The following is a 25778-nucleotide window of genomic DNA, read 5'->3' on the forward strand; positions in this document are numbered from 1 at the left end:
TGATAATTGACAGGGATATTCACGAGCTATCCCATCGGAAAAAATAGCCGAACATCATGCTCTACGGAGGTCGCACAGAATAGCGCACGATGAATTTTTCAGCGCAATCTTTGTCAGTCCGACGGAAGGAGGTTGGAAACCCAGCCCTCCCCGACATCGCAGAAAGAGATCAAACAGGCACGGCTTATCACGTCCGACTTTCGCTGGGATAATGCTTTCCCTCTTCCAATTTTAGGAACTGTTACTTTTTCTACTATCACTCTGTGGGCTGGCTTCGGAACCTCCTTTCGTCGCACTGAGAGCGATTGCGCTCAAAAAGTCATCGCGCGTTATGGTCCAGTGCCCCGAAAAGAATGATATTCGGCTATTTTTTCCAATGGGATAGCTCGTGAATATCACTGTCAATTATCATGAATTTGAGTGAATTCGGCACGCTCTTCATATTGGTGGGGTAAAAAAGTGACCTTTACTTGGCAAATTTCCGAGTTGAGTTCGCAAATATTTACATAATTAAACTTGGAGTGTACATGACATTCACGTTAGGAGGTGGCAAAAACCTAACAAGAACAAATGCTGTTGACCGCATGACTCTAGGTGGTGTAGTTTTTTTATTATAATTCAATGACACGTTTTCTGGGACACCCTGTATGAAGAGGAAAGGTAGGGGAATTACGTTGCGTGAATTCTGTTTGTTATGTTTCCAGGCGTGAATTTCGTTTCCGTTTCGTTTCCGGTAAAGGTAACGAAAATATTTTTGTTACCATTTCTATTTTCGCTTGCTGTGGAATTTGGGTATTTAACGTTTCTCGTTTCCCCTTCCGGTAGCCAACCCTGGGAAGGGCTTAGAGTTTATTGAACGACCTCCGTAAACAGGGATATTTACATGTACAGCTTGCTGTTAGCAAGTAACCTAGAGCGCTATGTTTTGTTTGTGAAAAGGCACCAAATTCACGTTGACAGTTCCCTTAAAGGAACTGTGTCGAACCTTTGGCTGATTTTGAGATTCGAGTTGTATTCCACTGAGAGTTCCGTGCGGTGGCGAAAACCAGAGCGTTGAAGTTTTTGAAATAAGAAAAATGAACGGTATTTTCGCATGGCCCGTTTGCACGAACATTGTGCTAGGAACCTAACATAAGGAAAACCTTTTGTTTCAGCTTTGACAGCGTGCTTCGCTTGAGCTGGAAGCAGGGGTGGGCAGTAATACTCATATTTTGTATTATACGTATAATACTAACATATAATACTTCCTAGAAATCGGCATTATAATACTAATACGTAATACGAGGGGTAATACCGGGGCTTTCTGTCTCCTAAGTGTACAAATGGCTCGCGCTACTTCTTTTTCGTCATTTTCACACCCGACAGGCCTCCGCGTTCACCACGTGGTGGTCCAAAGTTTGTGCAAAACAGAAGACACGTGCTGGACAAGATGGCTGACAACGAGGTGAGCGCGCACATCGAACAGCGAATTCTCATGAAATTTCTCGTGAATGAAGGCGTAAAGTCATCTTGAAACTCACAGAAGACTTCATGCTCAGTATGGTCATGATACACTTAGCCGCAGCAAAGCGTTTGAGTGGTGCAAACAGTTCCGCGACGGCCGTACATCAGTGCAGGACGATCCCGGCCTAGAGCCCAGTGTCAGAGTTCCTGAGAACATCCAACTTGTGGAGCGCCTGATCCTCAAGGACCGACGGATAACATGTCTCGAACTGGCTCGAAAGACGGACCTTTCTGTGGGAACGTTGAACACTATAATTATGAACACCTCCAGTTTCGGAAAGTTAGTGCCCGTTGGGTCCCGAGGCAGCTCTCCGTGTTTGACCGGCAGAGAAGACTGGAAATCTCCCAAGAGCTAGGGTCCCGTTTCGACACTGAAGGACAGCCGTTCCTTGATCGGATCATCACGTGCGATGAAACGTGGGTGCCCCATTTCACTCCTGAGTCTAAACGCGCATCAAAACAGTGGAAGCATCCGGGCTCGCCAGCTCCCAAGAAGTTCCGAAGCAACCCGTCTGTGGGTAAGGTCATGGCCACGGTTTTCTGGGACAAGGCTGGCGTTGTTCATGTTGATTTTCTGCCCAGTGGTACAGCTTGGGACAAAAGTTTACGGAACACCGGGGTGTCGCATTTCTCTGTTGGGGCGACACCCTAGCAGTAAACACGAGCAGACACACATACTGAGAGATGAACAGAATAGCCGGTCACCCGTTTCTTATTCGATCTCTTCCTAATATCTAATAGGGGGCCGCTCCGATGAAGAAATGTGCCAGTGCTGTGTTCCGTAAATTTTTGTCCCAAGCTGTACCACCATCAATAGTGCATATTACTGACAGGTTCTCAGGGATGTGCATAAGGCGCTGAAGCAAAAGCGGCCGGGCCTCATCACCAAAGGAGTCCTCGTCCAACAGGACAATGCACGCCCGCATACTGCGCATCTCACGACACGCACGTTACAGGAACTTGGCTGGGAGTTGCTGCCACATCCTTCTTACAGTCCAGACCTCGCCCCCAGCGATTTCCATCTCTTCGGGCCACTGAAGGAGTTCCTTGGGGGCCGCCACTTCAGCTGCGACGACGAGGTCAAGATTGCGGTCCGATCATGGCTGCTACGCGCCGGTAAGGATTTCTACGCTGCTGGCATCCAAGCCCTCGTGAAACGCTGGGACAAGTGCATTAGTGCAGCTGGAGATTACGTTGAAAAATAAAACTAATATCTCGCCTGTAAGTTCATTTTACTTTTGTGAAAGATGAAAAGTCGCGGTTTGACTTGAACACCCCTCGTACTTCGATTCTGAGGTATTATAATACATAATACGTACTTCTGTGTATTACACGAGTAATACAAGTAATACATTCATACGTAACTTGGGGAGAAAGAAAGGAAAAGAAAACAAGAAATATATACAATTTGCGCATTACTTATCGAGACAGTCATTCTCCAATGAAGTTTTCTTTCAGATGCTTACATTTTTAGGATGTTCTCAAAGGAGTAAAAACAACAACAACTGTATTTAAAGATGATGAATGGGGAGTTTAATCTCCAGGGGCGATACTCTACCCCATTGCTGGTGGTGATGTGAGGAATGAAATAATGAGCCCCTTCGCAATAAGGATCGAGTTCCTATTGTGTCCAAAAAGGTCAAAAGAGCTTTAAGCGCAGAGCGTTGATGGGCTGGATTCGGGACCAAGCAATTTTGATAGAGAGAAGGGACGAGAGTCCAGCTGACGAAGAGACCGGGAGAGTGCGGTTCGGGAAGATTGGTAGTGTGGGCTAAAGCCCTGCGCGGATGAGCTTTTTGACATCCGCATCCGACCCGCATCCGTGCACAACACGTCCGCATACGATCCGCATCCGCAACGGGGACCAACTTCCGCCCAGAAATTAACGAATGCAAACAACTCAGGGAAAAGAGGTTTGCATTCGTTAATTTCTGGGCGTTTGAGGCTTACTTGTCTGTGTCGTCCCTAATTGTTGGTCTGCCTCGGCCAAATCTTGTTGTTTACGTCGTTTACAATCGCCCTGCCTCGTGTCTGAATGAGAGAGTGAGTGAGAAAGATGTAAGAGAGAATGGGAATAGCGTGGTTGGTTGTCCCCCCCCCCCCCCCCGTACTTGAGGCACTCAATGGATCAAGGGAAACGGCGTGCTTACTTGTCTGTGTCGTCCCTAATTGTTGGTCTGCCTCGGCCAAATCTCGTTGTTTCTACATCCGCATCCGACCCGCAAAGTTGAGCATGTCATCTGCATCCGACCCGCAAAATCCGCGTCTCACACGGGACGCAGAGATGGTTCAGTTTCTGGGCTCCATATATCTAGCCAATTTTCCAGGAAATAAACTATTTCCTGTCGGCACAAAACAGCACAGAAAAAAGAAAAAAAGATAAAAACTGATTTCACCGAACCTCGTCCAGACGGGCGACTTCCTCTTTTTTGTTCTGACAGTGAAAACACCGGAGTGGCATAGCTTTTGTAGCGAGGGCAGGTCCTGAACGTCCATGATGCCAACAAAGGATACACGACAGCAAATACAGATTTAGCTGCCAAGAAAGAACACACGCCACCAAGCACAGATTTTGCAACAAACGGAGTAGGTATAGGGTTTATTGCGAGTGGAACGCAAGATCGGCACCGAACGCGCACCTCGACTCGAGACGCCAAAGGTATCCTCTCCCAGTCGCGCGAGCGGCTTGCGTTTACCTTGTAGTCCGTGCCGAGTGCGAAGAAAATTGCAATCTCGCGGTTTATCCGCATCCGATCCGCCGCCGGTCCGCTCCTGATCCGGCGCCATCCACATTCGATCCGCAGATCGAAACAAGCGTCCATATTTCATCCAAATCCGCAAGTTTCCTGCGGATATCCGCTTCCACCCGCGGATGGTGCAGGGCTTTAGTTTGGGCAATGAAGAAGAATGTGCTCCAGATCCTCTAGGGCACCGCAGTGACAGCAGCTGGGAGAGTCAACTTGTCCCAAGCGGTAACGCCACTGAGCTGTAAAAGCCACATAGAGTCGCATTCGATGAATTAATGCAGCATCTTGACGAGAGGTGTTTCGTGGTGTGCGGAAGGCGAACGTTGGATAAACTCTGCTCAGCATAGATGGGGGGAGAATGTCGGTTGTCCATTGGCGGGAAGCCAGAGGTGTCACGTCGCAGAATGGAACGACGGTCTCCTCGCAGCAGTGCAATACTGGTCCGCTTCCGATACGAGAGCGCTGCTTCTGCGGCGCTGTCCGCCTGCTCATTCCCCACCACATCACAATGGGCTGGAACCCACTGGAGAACCAGCCTGTGGCCTGCTTCGTTCACATCGTGGTAAGCCATTAACACATCCGTGACTAGGGGTGCAGATGAGCCTGGTATGCCAGAATTTTCAATAGCTTGCAGTGCAGATTTTGACTCAGTGAAGTCTGCCCATTCCCGCGGGGTAAATACAACGATGTGCTGCAGAAAGATAAGGATGGCATAGAGTTCCGCAGCTGTTGATGAGGTTGGATGCGAAAGGCGTCGTCCTTGCATTACGCCTGCGGATTGTATGAGGAATGCCGAGGCGGACTTGCAGTTTCTGGATTCGCCATCTGTAAATGCTGCTATAGACGTAGAAAACTTCTCGTCTACCAGACCATAAAAATGGGCTCGAAGGACTTGAGGGGGAACCTGATCTCTTCTTTCCAGAAGGTTCAGAATGTAGATGAGAAGAACCAGTCAGTATCCAGGTAGCATCCAGAAGGTTCGGAAGGCTTACGAAGGTCGGTGGTACCGGCACAGACCAGGGGGCTTCCGGCGGTGTTACGTTCTTAGCTACGAAGCCTGTGAGACCCTGGCGTGTCCTCTGCGCTACTCGATAGATGTCGCTTTGAGGGCGGTATTGAATTTTCCTTCTTTCTTTCTTTCGGCGGCCTTCTTTCTTAAGTTCTCATGTCACTTTAGCTTTCATCCGGCGGTATTCCACAATGTGAGTAAGTTCCCCTGTCCGACGAGCCGTTCTTTCTGCTCGGTGACATAATGCTTTAAGGTGGTTAATTGCTGGAGAATGACCGACATGTCCTGTGACCCTTTTATACATGACCACCGAGTTCTGAATGCCGCAAGTAATTGCTTGCGAGAGAGCCTCTGGGGACATACCGGTGTGCACAGATGTTCTGTGGCCCTCACGAAAAAATCTCCAGTTCGTGAAAGAAATTAGTCCAGTAGCTAGCGAGAGGGGCAGTCTGTCGTGCGAAATATACAGAGGAATATGATCGCTACCTCTAGTGTCGACATCCGTAGCGCACGACAAGTGGCGAATTATGTTGCATGAGAACGACGAAAGGTCCAATACATCGAGTGACGTTGGGGATCGCATGTAAGTTAGCTCTCGATTGTTCAGCAGGGCACATGTTATTATTCTTCATTGCTTCCAACAACCTCCTTCCCCTGGCGTCCGTCCGTCGGCTTCCCCAGGCCGAGTGATGGGCATTAAAGTCACCCAGCGCGACCGCCGGGGCATAAAGAAAATGATGCGGGATGGCCGGATTTGCAGTTAGCACACGCTGGATCTCTTTTATTGTGGCAGTCTGATCTTTGGTGAGGACAGGCGCATATGCCACACCGTGTAGGCCTCAGCAGTTTCGAGAAATATGGCCAAATCGCAGTTATAACACTGCATGGGGCCTTCTATGTACTCGTGGACTGTGAAGGTCTGAAATCCCAGGGTAGTCCTCTATAGGGCATGGCCTTTCCGAGTATGATGAGATAGCGCTGATCAATTTGATCACAGTGAACAGCTTGCTCTCAGTGTGGCAGGGTCTTGATTTCGTCCAGTCTTGACGATAAAATGTGGGCCGTTCAAAACGGACTGGACGCACCGTTTCATACGACAAAGGGGCTTGCAATGAGATGACTCATCCTTACGGACGCTGAACTGGAAGGAATGCGAGCAAGCCTCCACTAACTTCTTTCCCCGAGGTCACGCCCTTTGGGATAATTTGGGGCAGGGGGATAATTTGGGACAGGGGAATAATAGGGGCCTTGTTTGTGTCCAAATATTTGTGGGACACGAAAAATTAATGATAAAGTGCACCGGTGACACTTAGCAGGTCGGACCTACGACCTCTGGGAAAGTATTACACATTCAAAAGTACTTTAATATATGTACCGTAATTTCACGCGTATTAGCCGCGGCTTATGCGCGATTTTTTTTTCTCACGGGTGCTCTACGGCTTATCCACCGGTGCGGCTTATCTGATGACTATTTTTTCCTGGTATTTTCCTCATACGTCAGTTTTAACGAAAGGGCCGGGCCGACAGTGTCTCTGGAACAGCACTGCCCTGCCGATGCACGAACAGTGCGTAACAGGGACGCGCCCACTCGAGTAGAATAATCTGGTGCATTCCCCCTTCCTGGTGCATTCCCCCAAGCAACTTTAACGAAAGTGGTGACAGTGATTCACGTTTATTGGAAGACTACTGACCGATCAATCCATGAAAAACGCCCAACAAGGGCACAATCCGATCTTGTTGTCGTTCAAATCGGTCGTCTCGTATTGCCCGCGGCTTATCTGCCAGAAAATTTTCAAAACGTTCCTAAAAACGCGTCCTGCGGCTTATCTGCGGTGCGGCTTATACGCGTGAAATTACGGTAATACCTCGATTTTGTGTATTATAATACAAATACTCAAAGGTATTACTGCCCACCCCTGGCTGAAAGCTAAGGAAGTTTAGGGCTGCAGCACGTATACCTAAAGCAGTAGCAAAGCTGCGCTAAAGGAAGTTCCTCGCACAATTTTTTTGCAAACGGCCGGATTTTGCAGTGACCTACGCATGACCGCGCGACTGGGATAAGGATGATTAGGCAAGTTTGGCCTCGAAGCAGAACAAACTGCGGAAGCTCCTGACAGACAGTGACGACATGGCGGCGAACGCGCTAAGTATAAAATTCAATTACGAATAATTGGCTCCAATTTATTGGAAATAATTTGCACGATGACCTTGAGCACTATAAGAAAGCACGTGAGAGCGTTTGTTTAGCCTTAGTTTGTGTTCGTACAGGCGATCAGAGATATTTTAAGAGCACTATAAAATATAATGTCTCTTCGATTTGAGCTGCGCCTGCGGCACCAGTTCAGGGAAGTGCCGATGTGGTGCAAGAACGCGCTCAGCCGACTGAGCCAGTGCAAGTGTAGGTTCAACACTAGCGCTGTCGCTTCCAAAACGAAGACGCGAGTGCTGGCTGGTTGTCTGCTATTCGCACCGCGTCCACTCTCATGTTCTTTATGCTTGCCTTCCTTTCATGTATGTGTGTCTTTTGCATGGTTCGCTTTACTAGTAATTGAAGTTGTCTGTTATGGCTCTAATTTTAAGCAGATTTAGAGTTGCTGGGTCCAGACAGCAATGACGGGTTGGACGACTACGCATTACACTTGCTTGCGCGAAAGGGAAGGAAGATCGCAGTTGTGTTCCTTGCTATCACGAGAACCCTTGTGGACAGATACTACGAACACGAGTTCTTGTTTTTCAAACTCGGTCTCTCATCTCTGTATATTTCTATGAAAAAAAAAGTATTGGCCGCTCCAAAGTTTGTGTCTTTTTCCAGCGCCGTAAAGACAAGTCTATATGCTCCCGATGCAGGCGAAAATTCGAATCATCCGTTCCGTTAGGTCTCGAAATATAACGGCACTATCGCTCCACACGCGTGGGGACCTCGCAACATCATGGACGGGTGCCTCGCACACATGAACACCGTCTTGCTGCAGGAAGGAACCGTCAGCGCGTTACAGACACCCATGGCACCGACGCGGACCCGCGTCGTTGGCTCCACGTGCACTCCTACCCAGCAAGTACAGGCCGACCGTGAACTCGTGCAGAACTAGTGCTACACCGCTACAAAACGAATACGAGAATGCAGAGGGCGCAAGCGGCACTGAAAAAACGAATACAGAAGTGCTGCACCGCCTGAATTAGTTCAGCGAGTGCAGTCAAATCGAAGATACCTATCGTTGACTGCCTTTCCATGAGAAAAATCGAATGATTGCCCAGCTGTCCAGCTACAGCGTTCCGCCATTTTATTCTGCTGCTTGTTAATTTGATACCCCTACACTAAACCAGTTGTATAGGAGCTCATGAATTGTAGTTTGGTCTCGACTACGCGGCGACTTATTTCAACCAGTCTCGATCAACGTTTACAGCGTTCACTCCTCGAAAAAGCTGCACGATAGTACACTTACCTGTATTTTCCACGCATGAGGGATAGCCTCTTCGTATCTTTGTAGAAGATTCCTTTGACATGCACGAGTGTTCCTTCTGGTGAATTAGCAAGTTCTTGATATCCCTGCTTCCATCGCTGATTTTCTGACGTCCACGAAGCAGATAAAACGGGCGTCTCCCCAATATCGAGCTTATCTGTCATTTTCCACCATGACGAACATTCTATGGTATCAACCGAATCGACACGCCGTACTTCAGCCACTACGTTACTGTGGCGAGCCTCTTCACTCGCAGCATCTACTTTAGCGACCTTGTTCATGGCTTTTAGCATGGCTTCCGCTAAAGACATGGCTGTTTCTTCTTTGTTAAGCGACTTCATCTGTTCTGTCTTGAGGATATCGCGAAGCACACTCTCTTGTAAGGCGTGTAACAGCTGACAAGGTAGCTTCGTCTCCCGACATCTGTCAGCTTTACCGGCGTCAGCGCCACATTGCGACACGAAACGAGGATTATCAGCTGTATCTCCCATGGTGGCGTTCCAACTTGATGATAACGTTTCAATGGCTCGTGACAGAGGCTCAATTTTTTTGCTGTGAAATGGGTTAAAAGCCGATACTGAATACATTGAGTTCTTCAGAGAAGGAGCGCTGTTGGAACGACGTAAGGGAAACGATCTACTTTGAACAGGACGACTTCCAGCAGTAGTTGGCTTCGTTTCAGTCATTTTGTCCAACACAAGGTCGTTCAGCAGATTTTTGTTACAGGGTTCTTTCGAATTTTTCACTTCTTGGAAATTAGACGCTTGAGCGTTGCACGGGCCCTAAAAATGATCAAAGAGTTATGAGTTGTCTGCTCTACCGTTAGGTGGTAATGCCTATTAATAACTGAATATCAGATATCGTAGGCAATTGTTACAAGATGTCATCCCTGACTCTACGAAATCGATGGCGCAGGAGGGACAACAGACACGGTTGTGTCGTGTGTGTGTCTGTATGTTGTCACTCCTGCGCCATGAATTTCGTAGAGCTCATTCAACTCGCTCACATAAGCGCACTTCTGGGTCACCCTCATATCGGGCACTCTATATAATCGTTCCACACAGGCACAGAGCCGTACACAGTTCGTCAAATTGAAAAACTATGTCGCAGAGATTCGCCGTCGTATCGCGGTCTCCAGTATTCTACTCTGTGCATTCACATCAGGCTGCGCGTTGACAGCAATTTCTTCCTTCAGGTCGATCGCAGGCGTTTCAGTGAGGGTATTATATGAGGGTAATCAGCATTTCTAGTACATAAACTAGGGTTTCTTCTTCTCGTCAGTTACATTTTTCCAAGGCCTATGGGAAAACATGACATACTTTAAAGCACCTATTTTTGGGTATAACTATACGGAGTATATCCGCAACAGATTTAAAAGAAGCTATCCGTGAGAGCAGCCTGGATTCCGTTTGAGTTGAGTTATACGGCCAGGCGGACATCCTTTCCAAGAGAGTATGCAAATACTAGATGACCAAGTATCCGTTTAATTAGAAGCTTTCGCAAAAGTGAAGAGCAGAATGGGAGACAATAACTGCAAAAACGAAATCCATGCTGCTCTCATAGATAGCTTCTTCTAAATCTTTTAAAAAAATCTGTTGCGGAGAACTATACACACTGTTTACAGGGTGTTTCAGTAACCATGTCAAAAAATGTTTGTAGAAAAAGCACAATGCCGAAAACTATGCGATCAATCAAAGCGATCTTTATCTGCATGGAAAGTTTCCCACCTACTTAAGTTCATTTTCATTGAAATAAATTTAATTTCTTGAATTAAACTCTGGAATTTGCCGAGCCAACGTCGCGTCTTTTGCGAGAAACGGAAAGTGCGTGTAATATTTGCCCCATTCCACTGTCAAATAAGGAGCGGCAGAATAAAGCGGTGACCCGTCGGTTCCCGTTTCCCTTGCACTGTTGCGTCAGATAAGTGGCGTTCCTTGCTGCCAGCCCACATCGTGCGTATTTCACTCGTTATGACGCAAAAGCATTTGGTCTCGCCATTTTATTCTGCAGGCGGCATTGCGCTAATGTGCTGACATGATGTGCACAGAGGTTAGGTTGCTTTTGACTGGAATTAACAGGAACGAAACAGAAACAACTATGCATTGCTTGGAGACGTTGTTTGTAATCTGTAGAAAATAATTATATAATAGTGATCATAATCATGAATCCCAGTAACAGATTACTGGCCTGGACTGGACTGGAACAAATCGTAACCAGTGTTGTGTATAAAGTCTCATCAGCATGAGCATCGACAGACTACGGGACCAAGAATAAGCTCGAGCGGGCGAAGCCGAGCGGCGGCTGACCGCATGAAGACGTCGTTACCTTCATCTTCCTGGCTGGCCACATTCGACGATTAAACCTGCACTGTTTGTTCCTGCCTTGTGTCGTCCCCAATGTCTGATCAGATTCAACACTAAGCGGTCCAGGTTTGAGCCTTGAGGCACACTGCACCATTGACTACATTAATAGTAAAAAAAAAAAAAAAAGAAAAAACGGCGCAAAAACAGCTTGCCTGGGAGGATAGTCTAGCCGTCTAGCGTCTCACAAAAAATATGGAATTATCGAATAATTGTTATCATAGCTCACAAAAATGGCATACAAAATGGTAGTTGCTTGGCAGCATGGCAGAGCACACACAAAGCGCATTGTCCGAACGCATTTTCTCAAATGGGAATATAATAGAACTTACTTCAAGAAGGGCTTCTCGTTTCGGCAGATTGTTCTTCACCGCATTGGCATATCCTCGGAGTTGGCCTGCCGCAGAGGGCGTCGACGGAGGCGCAGTGGGGACTATATCGAAGGTAGCCAAATCTGCGTTTTTAGTCGCAATCCCGACTCTCTCTCTCTTTGACATTCGAAACGTATCTCGAAATGAAACTTGAAGTTGCTGCCGTGGAGACCTCTTATTCGACGTTTTTTTCTTGGTTGGAGGGCTCTTGTTTGTACCTATGACTGGTGCCCTCTTTCTGGACAGCGTACCTTTCGCTTCCTCCGGGATAATAGGCTCTACGATTTCCAAAAGGACTCCAAATTCGTCGAAATAGAACTGAGCGAACCTCTCCTTAAATCTTTCCCACATTACGCAGGTCTTTATCTTTTCCCCTTCTGTCCAGAAAAAATCCATGTCCTTCTTCGGCGAGAACTCGCGGAAAGGAGGTATCAATGCCTTCAGGTGCTGTTTTACCCATAGGCGACCCGCTTCAAGCTCAATCACGGGTAGGATCGGTAAAAGCGCGGTGGAGCAAGTCTGAGAATTCGGAGCGTGTGTGCTTAATACCTCCAGAATGAAGTTTGGCGCTGACGAATCAATAAAAGCTTCCGCCATATCATGTTGAATGTATTTGCTGAAGGCCGCTTTATCGTGAAGAAAGCAAGCGCAGATATGAAGTATAGGGTTTAAGATGGAAGCATCTTGCATGTGACGACGACAACAAGATATAAGGGCTTCGAAGACGCTGTGGGAGAGGAGAAGTCGAACGCCGTTTTCCATGAAAAGGCGAACGGCCACCAAGACTCGGAAAAGCATGTCCCTGTAGAAGGTCCTGGTGTCTCGACCAGAGGTAGTGGGGGAGATGAGCAGGGATAGCCTTTTCTGGACGACAATTATTCGCAAAGTAATCACGAGCGATCAATAACAGAAGACACTGTCCTTACTTGCACGTACGTTTCCTTTTCTGCAGACGTCATTCTTAGGAAGATGGTCTTGGCCGTGCTCATATGACGCCTAGCAACTGCCCAGCATGCAGCAGTGGCTCCACACTGGAAATGAAGTCACAATAATCTATGTAGGGGCGGGCGTTTCGCCTTCAAAATGGCGGATGAATGAATGATCGGCATTGGCACTTGGCAACGCAAAAACCGAAACAAAGCGAAGGGGTAAAGAATCCTGGTTTGTACATATCGATAGTCGTTATTATTTCTTTGGTTTTGTCTCTTATTTGCCAGATCACACGATTCTGCAAAAAGGTACCCTTTGCATACAGTGTACGCGCTTATGATCGTTGAACGTCAGTCGCTTGGTGAATCGACATGCACGAATACATATGAACTTTCAATGCGCAACTTTGAAAGGCGAGGGAACCCACAATAGGCCACAGTGCCTATTGCGCACCCATGACAGCTGAAAACTTGTATCTCATCCATTTCATTTAATGAAGAAGGCGATTTTAACAAAGACGAATAAATCGGCAACATTCTGCATAGAAAGCAAAGGCGCATGTAGTTATTTCACCTGATCCTCTCGAAGAATTTGCGCACCAAAATTGAGCAAGCGCATGACGACGTTGTCTCGTCCTTCGGCTGCTGCTGCCATGAGAGCTGTCTTGCCATCCTGCCGTAACAGCACGAAGAAATGCCAGTCGGTCCCTAAACTATGTATCGAGTGCTACCTTGCCCTTCTGTTCCGCATCAGCCTCGGGGAATTTCAATAGAAAGGCCACACAAAAATCCCAGCCGAGTTCGGAAGCCAAGTGTAGCAGGCACTTGCTGCTCTGCATAAAAAAAGTACAGTTGCAGCATTGTAAATTCGCAAGACCATACAGCAGTCACAAACTGATCTCGATAGGTGAGGGGACAGCGTCATGTGCAGTTTTACATCGTCAGAACCTTTGTACTAATAGCTGAAATTGCTAGAGTAATATCCCGTCCACCAATGTGAAATCAAGTGAAGACAAGCGTATCTGCAGCCTTGTGGTTCACTGGAGCGTATTCGACATCCCTTGTGTTGATTTATTTCATACTGACAGAGACACGCAGCTTTTCTGTCTGTCTTTTTCTTTTTTTTACATGTAGCCATACCGATGAATGAAGGAATCGCAACGTAGAGGGGGTGCATGGCGAAACTACAGCACCTAGTTTTAGGGCGCAGCTAGGTGCTAGCAGAGTGTGACGTCTCTTTTGCCGACTAATACTGAATCATTATCGTTTTAGGAAGGTAAAATACAAGCTATGTGTAATGGTCACATGGATTGAAGTCATTATTGCACAACAGTGGCAAGCTGTAATGCAGGTGAGCAAAAACGATTGCTAACTCGTTCCTCTAAAACACCACAAATAAGCACAGTAATGTTCAGATCAGGTGATTGCGCTGGTCGTAAGAGATGTTAAACACAACTTAAGCACAGTGTCGAGTGAACAATTAGTGAGCCTAGATAATATCAGGATGTGTTACCATCTGTGTTTCAATCTGGACACGAGATATGCCGGCATGCAAGCTTGTGAAGCGATTCTCCAAAAATATACCCACCCTGATGTGGAAAAGGCAGTGAGGTGGCTTGATTGGAAAACATTACACGTTTAACATCGTTCAAAGTCATTGTGCTGATATGTGCTGCTGGTATCACTGAATCCGAAGCTTCGTTCTGACACTGGAAACCAAGGGTTTGACAATGGCAGCCTAGCCATGAATATTCACCAGAACAGGCGAAAACAGATGAGTCGAGGTGCTTATTTACGTATTCTGAAGCGAGTTTCGCAGCTTTATGTTCTCGGGATCTAATCTATCCCCGAAAGTCCCTTTCTGACAGCTTCCTTTTGCCACGGCAATTACTCCTTTTCGGTGCTCTTTGTGGTATGCTAACTATTCCTAGCTCCAGTGGCTCTCGATACACCGCGAAGACTTGCTGAATTTGGTCACTGACCAAACCTTCTTGAACCACTCGCCCTCAGAGTCGGTCAGTGGCTACCGGGTCAGCACAGGTCGAGTACATAGCGGTCTTCTTTTGCCTCACATAGCCGTCACCAGTCGCGACCGCTGAGGAACGTTGACACAGGGACTATTGCCGCCACATACCTGGAGATGACCCGCTGGGGGGCTACCCCAACGAGTCGGCTGCGGTGTATACAGTGAGGAGGAGGAGGAGGCACGACTGTGTACCACACCGCATGGTGGGGCCTGGTCATCAACAGGCGAATGCACAGCAGGGTTGCCTGCCACATCCGGAGCCGTCGCTGCCATCCCGAAGTGAGCACCCCTCCAGAGCTGATAGTAGTACATACCACCAGTTATACCAGTAGGTTCGCTGTCGTACAAGAGAGACATGGCTATGCCAATGCCCATGCCCGCCATGCTCCGAGCCCAGTTTCCCTGGATGCCGACGTTCTTGATTGATTGCCTGAGGACGATCCCAGACCGCTAGGCAGCCCTCATCCCTTTCTTCTGCGATATGCCACGCCACGCCACGATCCCAGAGGCCAAGCCTTGGGTGGTGGGAGGGGTTTCACGATGGTCGGTTACGCATCCCCTCGGAGATATTCCCCAGCCGCTCCCAACGGCCTTTCGGAGTTCGCCAAGGCCAGAGGGATCGGGAAGATAAGAGACTTTGGGGGTGAGCGCTTTCGAGCTGCCACGAGCAAATGTATACGGGTTGATATGAATGACCAGCTCTTTCGTGTTCCGATGGATCAATAAGGGAGTTTTATTGCGCCCAACGAATCGTGTTTCCACCCATAACAGCTCCGAAAAAGGGAAACGACTCATGATTCGGGAAGCATTTCGGTGACTCCCCATTTCCGTGGTTTAGCTGGCGGTGCGACAATTTCCCATAAAGCACACACGACTCCGTTCTGCATGGCCTAGAGTGCTATGTGTCATTATATTTTTGACGTTTCATGCGGCTGGGGTGAACGTTGGTGATTGGGAAAGGTCACAGGTGAAGCATCGGCTACTTCAGATACCACGCAGGGTAGCACGTTTTGACTTCGCCATCACTCGCGCTGATAAGATTGTGCATTGTGTTTGTCGCTATGCCGTCTGTCTCGGACGACGCCCCTGAGCAGTAGGAGATTTTCGTCGCAGGAAAAACGCTTTCGCTAACCTTTTCTCCTGCCACAACAGCACCGGGCACACTGTCCGCCATCTTGCTTTCAAACTTTTCGGGTGACGGAGACGTACACGAAAGGCTTCCGACAAATCCCGAATGGGTGGGAGCGCGATAGCTTTTCGTACACGAAAGCCTCTCCCACTCAGCCGGAGCATAAGCAGTCGCGACGGCGCTGAGTCTGAGACTTATCGGAAGTGCAAAGCGTGGCAACTAAAACTCTCTATTATCTAAATACGAAAACCACATTTATGTGACAAAACCACCACCAAAGATAAAAAGCACGCATATTTGCCTTGAGCAGAGCAGCCCGATCAGCCTTTTCCAGATGGTTCCAAATGAAGTTGAACAGGATCGGGTTCATATTTTGGACAGCCAGCTGTAAGGCACTCTTACCGTCCTATAGGAGTAAGGGAAGAGGTAAGCCTGCTATGAGTTTGTTGTTTATACTAAATGCTTTATAATCAATCTCATAATACAATATTATACTATAGTCAACCCTCGATTTATGAATTCCCTCGTTTTATGAACACGAGCACGAGGAACTAAACTTTTTACATGCATTTTTCCCTCGTTTTATGAATCTCGATATTCGAATAATGAATGCAATTTCTGAGAACCAACTAGGCGTTGTCCAGCGTTTTTGCCCTCAATTTATGAACGGATCGTTCCGAGGTCAACAGAAACCTTCAAAGGGATTATTCTGTGGTCTTATGAGCGACACCTGAACGGACAAAACTTTTTCCAGGTATTGCACCCTCGGTTCTTAACCCCTGGAATTCCGAACAACACACGGGTTTTCCGGGGTTGCACAAGGGGCGACAAAGTGTTCTTGACCTCAATTCATCAATAAGGTGGCCGCTGTCAGCCGGAGATAAATAAACGGAGGTTAAAAATCCCAGAGGAAATCGGAGACCAGTCGAGTGCGAATGTCTGACATCTCTACTTTCTAAGATTGACACAGCGCAAGGCATGGTCCAAAGCAAAATTAAACAACTTAGTATTGAATAATAAACGGAGTGTGAATGCACTAGCAGCAGCAGACATGGTTGAAAGCAAAATTACACAATATATTGCATTTTAAACACACTCTCAACTCGGAAATACTGTTCCGTTTGCTCGATAGTACTCAACGGAATTTTCGATTTATGAAACCCTCGATTTATGAACGATATTTCGGGGAACCGAGGGTATTCCTAAATCGAGGGTTGACTGTATACAACAAATCTCACCTTGCTGATAATCCAAGCGTCGGCACCTTCTTCTAGGAGTCTGGTGACTACGTCAACGTGCCCTTGTGCAACTGCTAGCATCAATGGCGTGGTGCCGTCCTACTTCCAATAAAAATTTACATAAATACGTTTCGAAAGGTTGTCCCTCCTGCCTTTAGATCTGTTACCTTAGAAGTAGTGTTTGGGTCCCGTCCAGCTCTTAGAAGGCATTCAACTGCTTCATTACGTCCACAGTGAGCCGCGGCCAGTATAGGAGACTGATGCAACTAAGGACAAATTGTCCCATAAGTCCCGTATACAGGATTCCCCACGAGAGGATGTCACTGAATTTCTAAGAATAGGTTTTACTTCAGAAAATTATGAAACTACTTGGAATACACACACACAGACTTTTGCCACAGATTGAGGCCGTTTGCATTCGTGTCACGCATTAATTAAGCAAATTTGCATAATTAAACTCTAAAAATTACCAAGCAAAGGCAGCATTTTTCTTCCTGAATTCGGAAGCCTAAGGCAACAACAACTTTATTACGAGATGATGAATGGGGAACCTGTTTGCCTGAGGACTGTCAGAGGCTGTCACATTTTTGTAGAAATCTTGCGAAAAAACACGTGATTGTGTTGCGGTCATAGGCTTCCGAATTCAGGAAGAAAAATGCTGCCTTTGCTTGGCAATTTTTCGAGTTTAATTAAGCAAACTAGCTTAATTAACGCGTGACACGAATGCAAACGGCCTCAATCTGTGGCAAAAGTCTGTATGAGTGTATTCCAAGTAGTTTTATAATTCTTTGAAGTAAAACCAATTTTTAGGAATTGAGGACATCCTCACGTGGGACACCCTGTATGTCTTAGACACAGAAAATGTAGAACATAGTAATGGCATGCCACCAGACCGGGTGTAACTGCGACGCCGATACGTAGCACTTCCTTGAGTGTGAGGAGTTCCGAAACAAGGACGAAATGGGACGACGAGACAAGGAAGCACAGCCTTTCCGAGGGGTGGGGGGCAGCCGTCCTGGGGGGAGGGGAGGGGGCGCCGGAAGCCAGGTCCCAGGTACTAAGTTGGGCAATAAAGCAAACCCTAAGGGATTTTTAGAGTTCTAAAGAGAACATGGGTATTGTTGTAACATTTTTTTGACCGTATAGCCCTAGAAAGAGGTGGCGGGGATGCTTCACGCTTGTCCTGCCACAGGCGGATATTTGCCTGTTGCCGGCTCTGCAGGGAAAAGCACGAGGAGACTGTTGTTTCTCCGTGTCTTCGACCAGCTCCGGTGGCGCAGCGGTAACGCGTGCGCTTGGAGACTGGGAGGTCCGCGGTTCGAATCCGCGGGCCGGCTGTGCCGTCTGGGGTTTTTCCTGGGTTTCCCTCAGATGTGTAATAGGCGTATGCCGGCACAGTTCCCCTGAAGTCGGCCCATGGACGCAGCTATCCTCCCCCCGAGCGGATTCCGCTCGGTCTTCCACTTCACCCTTTCCTCTCCTCCTCCTTCCACCACCTTTCCCTTCCCGAGAAACATGCCGCCTAATCAGGCAGGCAGACCTCTCCGGTTCCTCCCAACGACACTCCTCCTCCTCCTTCCCTCCTCTCCGTGTCTTGTCGTCTCATTTCGTTCCTGTTCTGGAACTCTTCGAACTCAAGGAGATACTACTGTCGTCATAGAAAATGTAATTTTCATCGTGCGATCACGGTGAGCACAGGAGATATCAGTGAGTTTTAGCGTGTCGTACGCTATCGCCTTTGCGTACGTAAGAGATAGCGTTGGTAGTTGCGCAATGCGCGAAGCTGTCTTTATGTTTTGCGCGTGCGCAGAACCCCCAACGCTATCTCTTACGTACGCAAAGGCGATATAGTACGATACACTAAAACTCTCTAATATTATGGCATCTTCGACTGGCAGCCACCGATCACTCTATCTTCGACTGGTCACAACAGCTTCGCCAGTTGTTTCTTTCTTACATCTTCTTTCTTCCTCCAGCTCGGAGCGCTCTGGCTTCGAGCATTCGTACCACCAGTCGAAGGTACCATTAGTTTCTTGTATCAGCCAATCCGGCTCGTAGTTACGTGTTCTTCAGAGACAAGCTTCCTACACCACTTTCGCATAGGCAGGGCTCAAAGGAATATGCCACTAATCAGCAAAGCTCATCGCCTTCCAACACTTCTGTCATTAGCAATGCTGAACCCCTGCTGTGCGAAATTCATGAAAGAATACAACAGAGCTAGAACAAAGAATCCGATGCCAAGCTGCGCCACATGCCATCACAGTGAAATGTAAATCAAACACAGTAAGGACAATCGATTGCCGCAGGAGAGCAATCGAGGCACTAAGATCCCGATATATGCAAGGTGGCGAGTTATGAATACAGCTGCAGGAAAGCGCACGCGCTGTACATTTTTTTGCGGCGCGACAGCGCTGTACACTAAATGAATATGTCTCAGCGAACCCATATGGATGATATTTTGCGGACAAAGTCTGGACAAATCCAGATGGTGGGAGGTGCACAAAGTGTGACTTCTAAACTTTGGTTGCGGTTCCCAACAGGACGTTTTTAGGTCTCTTGACACTTCAACACATTGTCTCTAACTGTCATGCGGCATCGGCGGAGCACAGCGGGAGATCTTGTCATGGCCCCATTAACCTTTCAGCAAAAACATGGACCACAGTTTCTAGTCATACCGTGTCGACGATCCAGGAGGAGGATCAAAGACGATCAAGGGAGCACGGCCTTTATGCCTGGAGTCCTTAAAGATATGTCCTTTTAACTACAACTAATTGAAAATCACATGCGGCCTGAGAGAACAACGTACTTGGACAACTGCAGATCGACACACGCCGTGTCTTCATCTGGACTCTGTGTAATGCCTCCAGTATGCTTGAACAGCATGGTTTTGGTAGCTGCAGTATTCTAGCGTGTCATGTATCGTAAGTTTAATTACGTAAATATTTGCGTACTGAACTCGGAAATTTTCCAAGTAAAGGTCACATTTTTACCCCCCCCCCCCCAATATGAACAGCGTGCCGAATTTACTCAAATTCATGATAATTGACAGTGATATTCACGAGCTATCCCAACGAAAAAAATAGCCGAACATCATGCTTGAGTGCAATCGCTGTCAGTCCGACGAAAGGAGGTTCCAAACCCAACCCACAGAGAGATAGTAGAAAAAGTGACAGTTCCTGAAATCGGGAGAGGCAAAGCATGATCCCAGCGAAAGCCGGACGCGATAAGCCATGCCTGTGTTATCTCTCTCTGCGATGCCAATGTGGGCTGGGTTTCAAATGTCCTTTCGTCGGACTGACAACGATTGTGCTGAAAATTTCGTCGCGCGCTATCCTCTGGGAGCTCCATAGAGCATGATGTTCGGCTATTTTTTCCGATGGGATAGCTCCTGAATATCCCTGTCAATTATCATTAATTTGAGTAAGTTAGACACGCTCATCACACGGTGGGGTAAAAAAGTGACCTTTACTTAGTAAAATTTCTGACTTCAGTTCGCAAAAATTTACATAATTAAACTTACGTTATACGACATTCACATCAGGAGGTGTCAGAAAGCTTGTAAGAACAAATGCCGTTGACCGCACGATTCTAGGTGGTGTAGTTTATTAATTATAATTAAATGACACGTTTTCTGAGACACCCTGTAGATGACAACGTCAAGATGTTGTGCAGGGATACCTAAAGAGCGAAGATATCCCTCCCAGGATATGCCAGGTTTGTAGGACAACCACAGGGCACGTGTGAAGGTGTAGCATAGGCTACGAGAGACAGGGAATGGACAACCGTCGATCTCAGAGAACAGGAAAGAAGTGTTTAATGGCGTGGCAGGAGCTGAGCCCAGCGCATGCTCCCGCGCTTCCTCGTTATCGACTTCCTTGGCCACAGGTTCCCCCCTCAGTGACGAGGCCGGGAAGATGGTCACGGAACGTTGAAGCGTACCCGGTGGCGCCCGGATGCGGCGGAAAGAGTAGTAGTTTGGGTAGCGGTGGTGCTGGCAGGAGGGGCTGTAGGGGCAATGTGCGCCGGCTTAACCCGGTCCAAAGACAGTGTGTCCCGTTTGCCGTTGCGGTCGATGGAAATAGTCTTCGAAGTGCGTGATAGAACAGGGAAAGGGCCGTCGTAGTGTGGCTCCAGAGGTCTGCGGACGGCGTCACGCCGGACATAAACGTGCGTACAGGTGCCAAGGCCGGGTGGCATATACTGTGGTCGGGCGGAGGGACATCGTGGCGGTGAAGGGCGCAAGGCCCGCATAGCATGTCTCAGGCGGTCGACGAAGAGCTGAGGATCAAGGTCTGAAGAGTGTGTCGGGGATGCGACCAGCTCACCGGGCAGACGCAGCGGGGTTCCGTATACCATCTCTGCCGGGGAGCAACCCATATCGTCCTTAAAAACCGTACGGAGGCCGAGGAGGACAAGGGGTAACCGTTCAAACCACAGCGGAGGGGTGCCAGTGGCCATGAGCGCCGACTTCAGCGAGCGATGGAATCTTTCCACCATGCCATTGGAAGAAGGGTGGTAGGCCGTTGTTGTGTGATGAATGGTACCAAGGGAACGCAACAGGCTGGTGAAAAGAGAGCTGCAAAACTGCCCGCCGCGATCCGTTGTGACACTAAGTGGCGCGCCGAAGCGGGAAACCCAGGCGTCTAGGAAGGCTGCGGCGACGGAGTGCGCAGTGGCATCTAGCATGGGAGTAGCCTCGGGCCAACGGGTGAAGCGATCAATCATGGTTAGCAGGTATCGGTGGCCTTGGGAGGAGGGCAGGGGACCAACGATGTCGACGTGGATCTGAGCAAAACGTGCTTCAGGCAATGGGAAAACGGCCAATGGGGTGAAAGTGTGACGTGTCACCTTGACGCGCTGGCATTGGTGGCAAGTCCTACACCAAGTTGAAATGTCCTTGTTCATCGCAGGCCAAACGTAGCGGTGGGAGATGAGGGCGCGTGTGGCACGTGTACCGGGATGGGAGATGCTGTGGAGCGAATCAAACACGGCCTTGCGAAGAGAGTGAGGTACAAGGGGCCGCTGGCGGTTCGCGGATATGTCGCAGACGATGTGGGTATTGCTGGAGGGCAACTGGACCTTGGAGAGCTTGAGACTTCCGGGGGAATCAAGTAGATGCTGAAAGTCAGGGTCGGTTCGTTGTGCCTCCGCAATTTCCTCAGAGGACACGGTTGCTAAGTCGAAGGCGGCAACCGAACGGGAGAGGGCGTCGGCTGCACAGTTGTCAGGTCCCTTCACATGCTGGACGTCCGCAGTGAATTCCAGCAGATACGCCATGTGACGAACCTCCCGCGGACTGTGACTTGGGTTGGTGGAAGGGGAACGTAGCGCGTAGACGAGTGGTCTATGATCGGTGAGGAGGGTGAAGTCTCGTCCTTCAACGAAGTATCGAAATTGGCGGACGGCAAGGTAAGCCGCCAGCAACTCCCGACCAAAGGTGCTGTATCTCTGCTGGGCAGGGGTTAGGGCACGGCTGAAAAAAGAGAGGGGCTCCCAGCGGCCATCGACGTACTGTTGTAAAACAGCTCCCACAGCAGTACCGGAGGCGTCCACGAGGACCGAGGTGGGAGCGTTTGGCTTGGGGTGTACCAACATGGCGGCCTGGCTAAGCGTCTGACGCGCGGACGTGATGTTCTTTGTCCGGGTCACCAAATGTAGAGGAGGTGGAGTTCCTCTACATGAGTTCCACCGGCGCGGCCATGGAGATAGGCCACCGTCATCGCCTCTCCGTGGCATACCATCATCGCCGGTCGGGGCTCATGTAGAGGAACTCCACCTCCTCTACATTTGGTGACCCGGACAAAGAACATCACGTCCGGGTCACCAAATGTAGAGGAGGTGGTGTCCCTCTACATGAGTTCTACCGGCACCGTCCTAGCGTGAGGCCACGACCATCTGCCCGCTGGGACATCCCATCATCGCCGGTCAGGACTCATGTAGAGGGACACCACCTCCTCTACAAAGGATAGTGTCATATGCAGTGTTGTACCCGCTACCAAAACGAAGCAACGGAATGCCGCTACACGCTATCTCCCAAAAAAGTAGCGCAATACTAGTGTCGCTACAAATTTGAAAACGTAACGCGATACCGCTGCCTCTATCAAATCGAAATAACGTAAATACTATGGCGATACTTTTCGACTGCCGTACCCTTCTCTAGGCAACACCTGATCCTAGGCGTCTCGTTGTCGAAAGTGCATAAAGACTGGATATGTTCTCTCACATAGCCAGTATAGTCAGTGCAGCATAAAGTATACCACTACTTACAGACAAGATACATTTTAACATTGGTCATGACCTTCATATGATTGCGCATGGAAGAGATAACTTAATGCACATAGTGCATATGTACATTTAATAATTTTACCGTCAGAAGGTTTCGAACACGAGACGGTTTTTCTGCAATAACAGTATTTTGTTCGAGATATCCGCGAATCCCAACCTCAAGCTTATCCTTCTGCTTGTTCTCGATGGATTGATCAGTTTCCCCCGTGGTGAAGTGGTGCAACTGCCATCATAAGCGAACTCTCATCGAGTCATCAATAAGTAGCTATCACGGGTGGAAAAGAGATCAAACGAATGGCGTAATGTTGCTCATGCTTTCGCGAGGGCCAACGCCTCCAAGAAGAATAGACAGCCTTCTGAGTGCGGTTGGCATACTACACCACAGCCTATGTCTCACAGAAATGAGCAGTTAATGTTGTCGCCATGGGTGTACCGAGAGGGGGACAAGGGGGCAGTGCACCCTCCCCGGAGCTTCTGGTAACTTACGAATATTGCGCGCTCTTTAGTCATAGGCCGTCATGATTATTCTCAGATGTCATAATATGAACCTCTGAACACCCGTACAGTCCGCAGCTTCAGTCTCCAGGAAAAGTGGTGGGGGGTGGGGGTCTCATGGTTTTCCCCCTGGAAGCACTTTGACCCCCTCCCGAAAAAAATACTAGGAACGCCCATTGTTGTTGCCTACTCCCTGCTTCTATATAAACATGCCTGTTTGTGTTTCGTAAATTATGTGAGCTATAAAGTTAAGAAATGCACCTAACAAAACAAATTATATTCCTAAATATTCGATTGCCCTTACACTCTAAATTTTTTCACACCTTTAAAGGTGTAACAACGTGCATGGCGCACGCCTTTTTAGGTGTAATTTTGGTAACATCATAATGGAGCACGGTTTCGCACAAATTTTCTTTACTCGAGTGTTGTCTGTCCTCCAAAAATTCAGTCTTGCAACATCTCAACATTGTTCAACAGTATTGTAGACACTTGCGCGTGCTCGATTATCGATAGCGATGGATATATGCATTAGCTCGTACCGACGATATCCAAGACATAATGAAAGCAAGATTTGCACTGACACTTGATCTTTAGTAATGCTTTCCAAATTTTGTAAAATATCATACTGGAGATGCAATGTTACGCAACCAGATTGAATGTGCATAGCGCACACCTTTAAAGGTGTGAAAAAGTTTACAGTGTAGATTATGAGAGTTAGTGAAATTGAGGAAGATCGTCATATCAGTCTGCATGACTAACAAGTAACCAAAAGGAACAAGGAGAAAAAAAGAAAAAAAAAGCGCTTCGCGGTATCTAGCTTTTTTTTTACCCCCTGTGTTCCATCGTCTTCTATATTATGAAAAGTAGCGGAAGCGGAGAAAGAGTCCGCCGCTACCCATATATGTAGCCGAAATATTTTTTCCGTTACCAATTTAAAATGTAGCGGGATCGCTACTCCGCTACTGAAAAAAGTAGCGAATACGGTACTATGTACATATGACACTGAAATGCATGTGACGAGAGAGACGAAACAAAATAGACCTCTCCCTGTTTGTAAACCAATGACGTCATAGCGTTCGACAGCGCCACCAATTTGGTAGAGTTGAACTACGCTCGAAGCTAGTGGCGAACAAGGTCGCGCCCGAAAGCCACGGACATGAGGGGATTACGATGGTCCCTGAAAGGGACGCGACCTTCGGTCCTACTTTTCTTTCAATAGCAGGCAGCGAACAAGTGCCCATTTTTGGAACCCAGCCCTCCCCTTCCGAATTGTTTCGGTTTCAGGACCGTGACCGTACTGAGGGTCTTTCTGTATTCATCTGACAACCGAAAGAAAACTATATTGCAACCCTAAATTTCAATATGTCAAGTTATTATTTTTATTGCACACTCTAAGAAAACAAAAAGTAAATGCGGAGTAACTCTGAAGTTTATTCACTTTACCCTTTTATTGTAACACTAACTCGTTCCTGTCAAACTTTTACTCTTCTGAAGAGAATAGTAAACGTTACGCCGCATGAGAGTGATCTCAGTGACAAAGATCTTACGCTAGCCAAGAGAAGTAAGCGTATTTTTTCGTAGAATGTGTAAGACACCAAAGACAGTAAACAGGTGTGCGTATCCCAACCTCAAAATGCTGTGAGGAGTGAGATTCAAATAACGGGAAAACGGCAGATTTCAATTTAAACAAAGAAACTCCTTTATCCCGTTAAGAACATGAACGTACCAGGTCCTTGAGGAAGGCAGCTTGCCCTCTATCGATGGTACCTTTGAAGGCTGCCGTCTGCAGCTCGTCCAGTATCCGTGCCAAAGACGAGTCACGTGGTGCTGGAGATTCTTGGCTGCCCTTCCTCTTGGCCCACTTACGCGACCGGTCCAGCTGCTTCTTTCGAGTCATGACGCCGTGTATGCGAGTGCTTCTTCTTCTCCTTCCTCACATTTTCTTTCTGGCATTGCTCCTCTACTTCTTCAACTTCGCCTTCGATGGCACAGTGATACAAAATTAACGTTGACGCGGAAGTTGCACAGAATGATCTGTATTTTAGTTTCAGATCCTTTTACCTGTATGTAAATATAGGGGTCAAACACACGCGCTGTACACTCCAAGGCTAAAATAGAAAAAAGAAAGAAAAGAAAACTAAACAAACTGAAAAAGGAAAGTAGCCGACTTTCTACTTTTTTCTCTTCGGTTTTACTTTGATTGCTCCCGTTTTGGTCGTGAGAGA

General features: G+C 47.9%; 1 protein-coding gene across 2 annotated transcripts in view; it reads right to left on the reverse strand.

Annotated features, from left to right (window-relative positions):
* LOC135397971 (uncharacterized) overlaps positions 1–25490 on the reverse strand; it is a 40792-nt gene extending 15302 nt beyond the window's left edge. For both annotated transcript variants that reach the window (XM_064629444.1, XM_064629448.1), the window contains exons 1-9: positions 25280–25490; positions 16941–17039; positions 16774–16872; positions 15837–15941; positions 13112–13213; positions 12955–13053; positions 12378–12482; positions 11413–12315; positions 8703–9502 (exon numbers count right to left, since the gene is read on the reverse strand). In XM_064629444.1, the coding sequence (XP_064485514.1) occupies positions 8703–9502; positions 11413–12315; positions 12378–12482; positions 12955–13053; positions 13112–13213; positions 15837–15941; positions 16774–16872; positions 16941–17039; positions 25280–25450 (2483 nt within the window). In that variant the 5' untranslated portion in view covers positions 25451–25490. The remainder of the gene's footprint in view (positions 1–8702; positions 9503–11412; positions 12316–12377; positions 12483–12954; positions 13054–13111; positions 13214–15836; positions 15942–16773; positions 16873–16940; positions 17040–25279) is intronic.
* Between the last annotated feature and the right edge of the window lie 288 nt (positions 25491–25778).

The sequence above is a fragment of the Ornithodoros turicata genome, chromosome 1, assembly GCF_037126465.1.
Source record: "Ornithodoros turicata isolate Travis chromosome 1, ASM3712646v1, whole genome shotgun sequence".
In the NCBI taxonomy this organism is placed as follows: Eukaryota; Metazoa; Arthropoda; class Arachnida; order Ixodida; family Argasidae; genus Ornithodoros; species Ornithodoros turicata.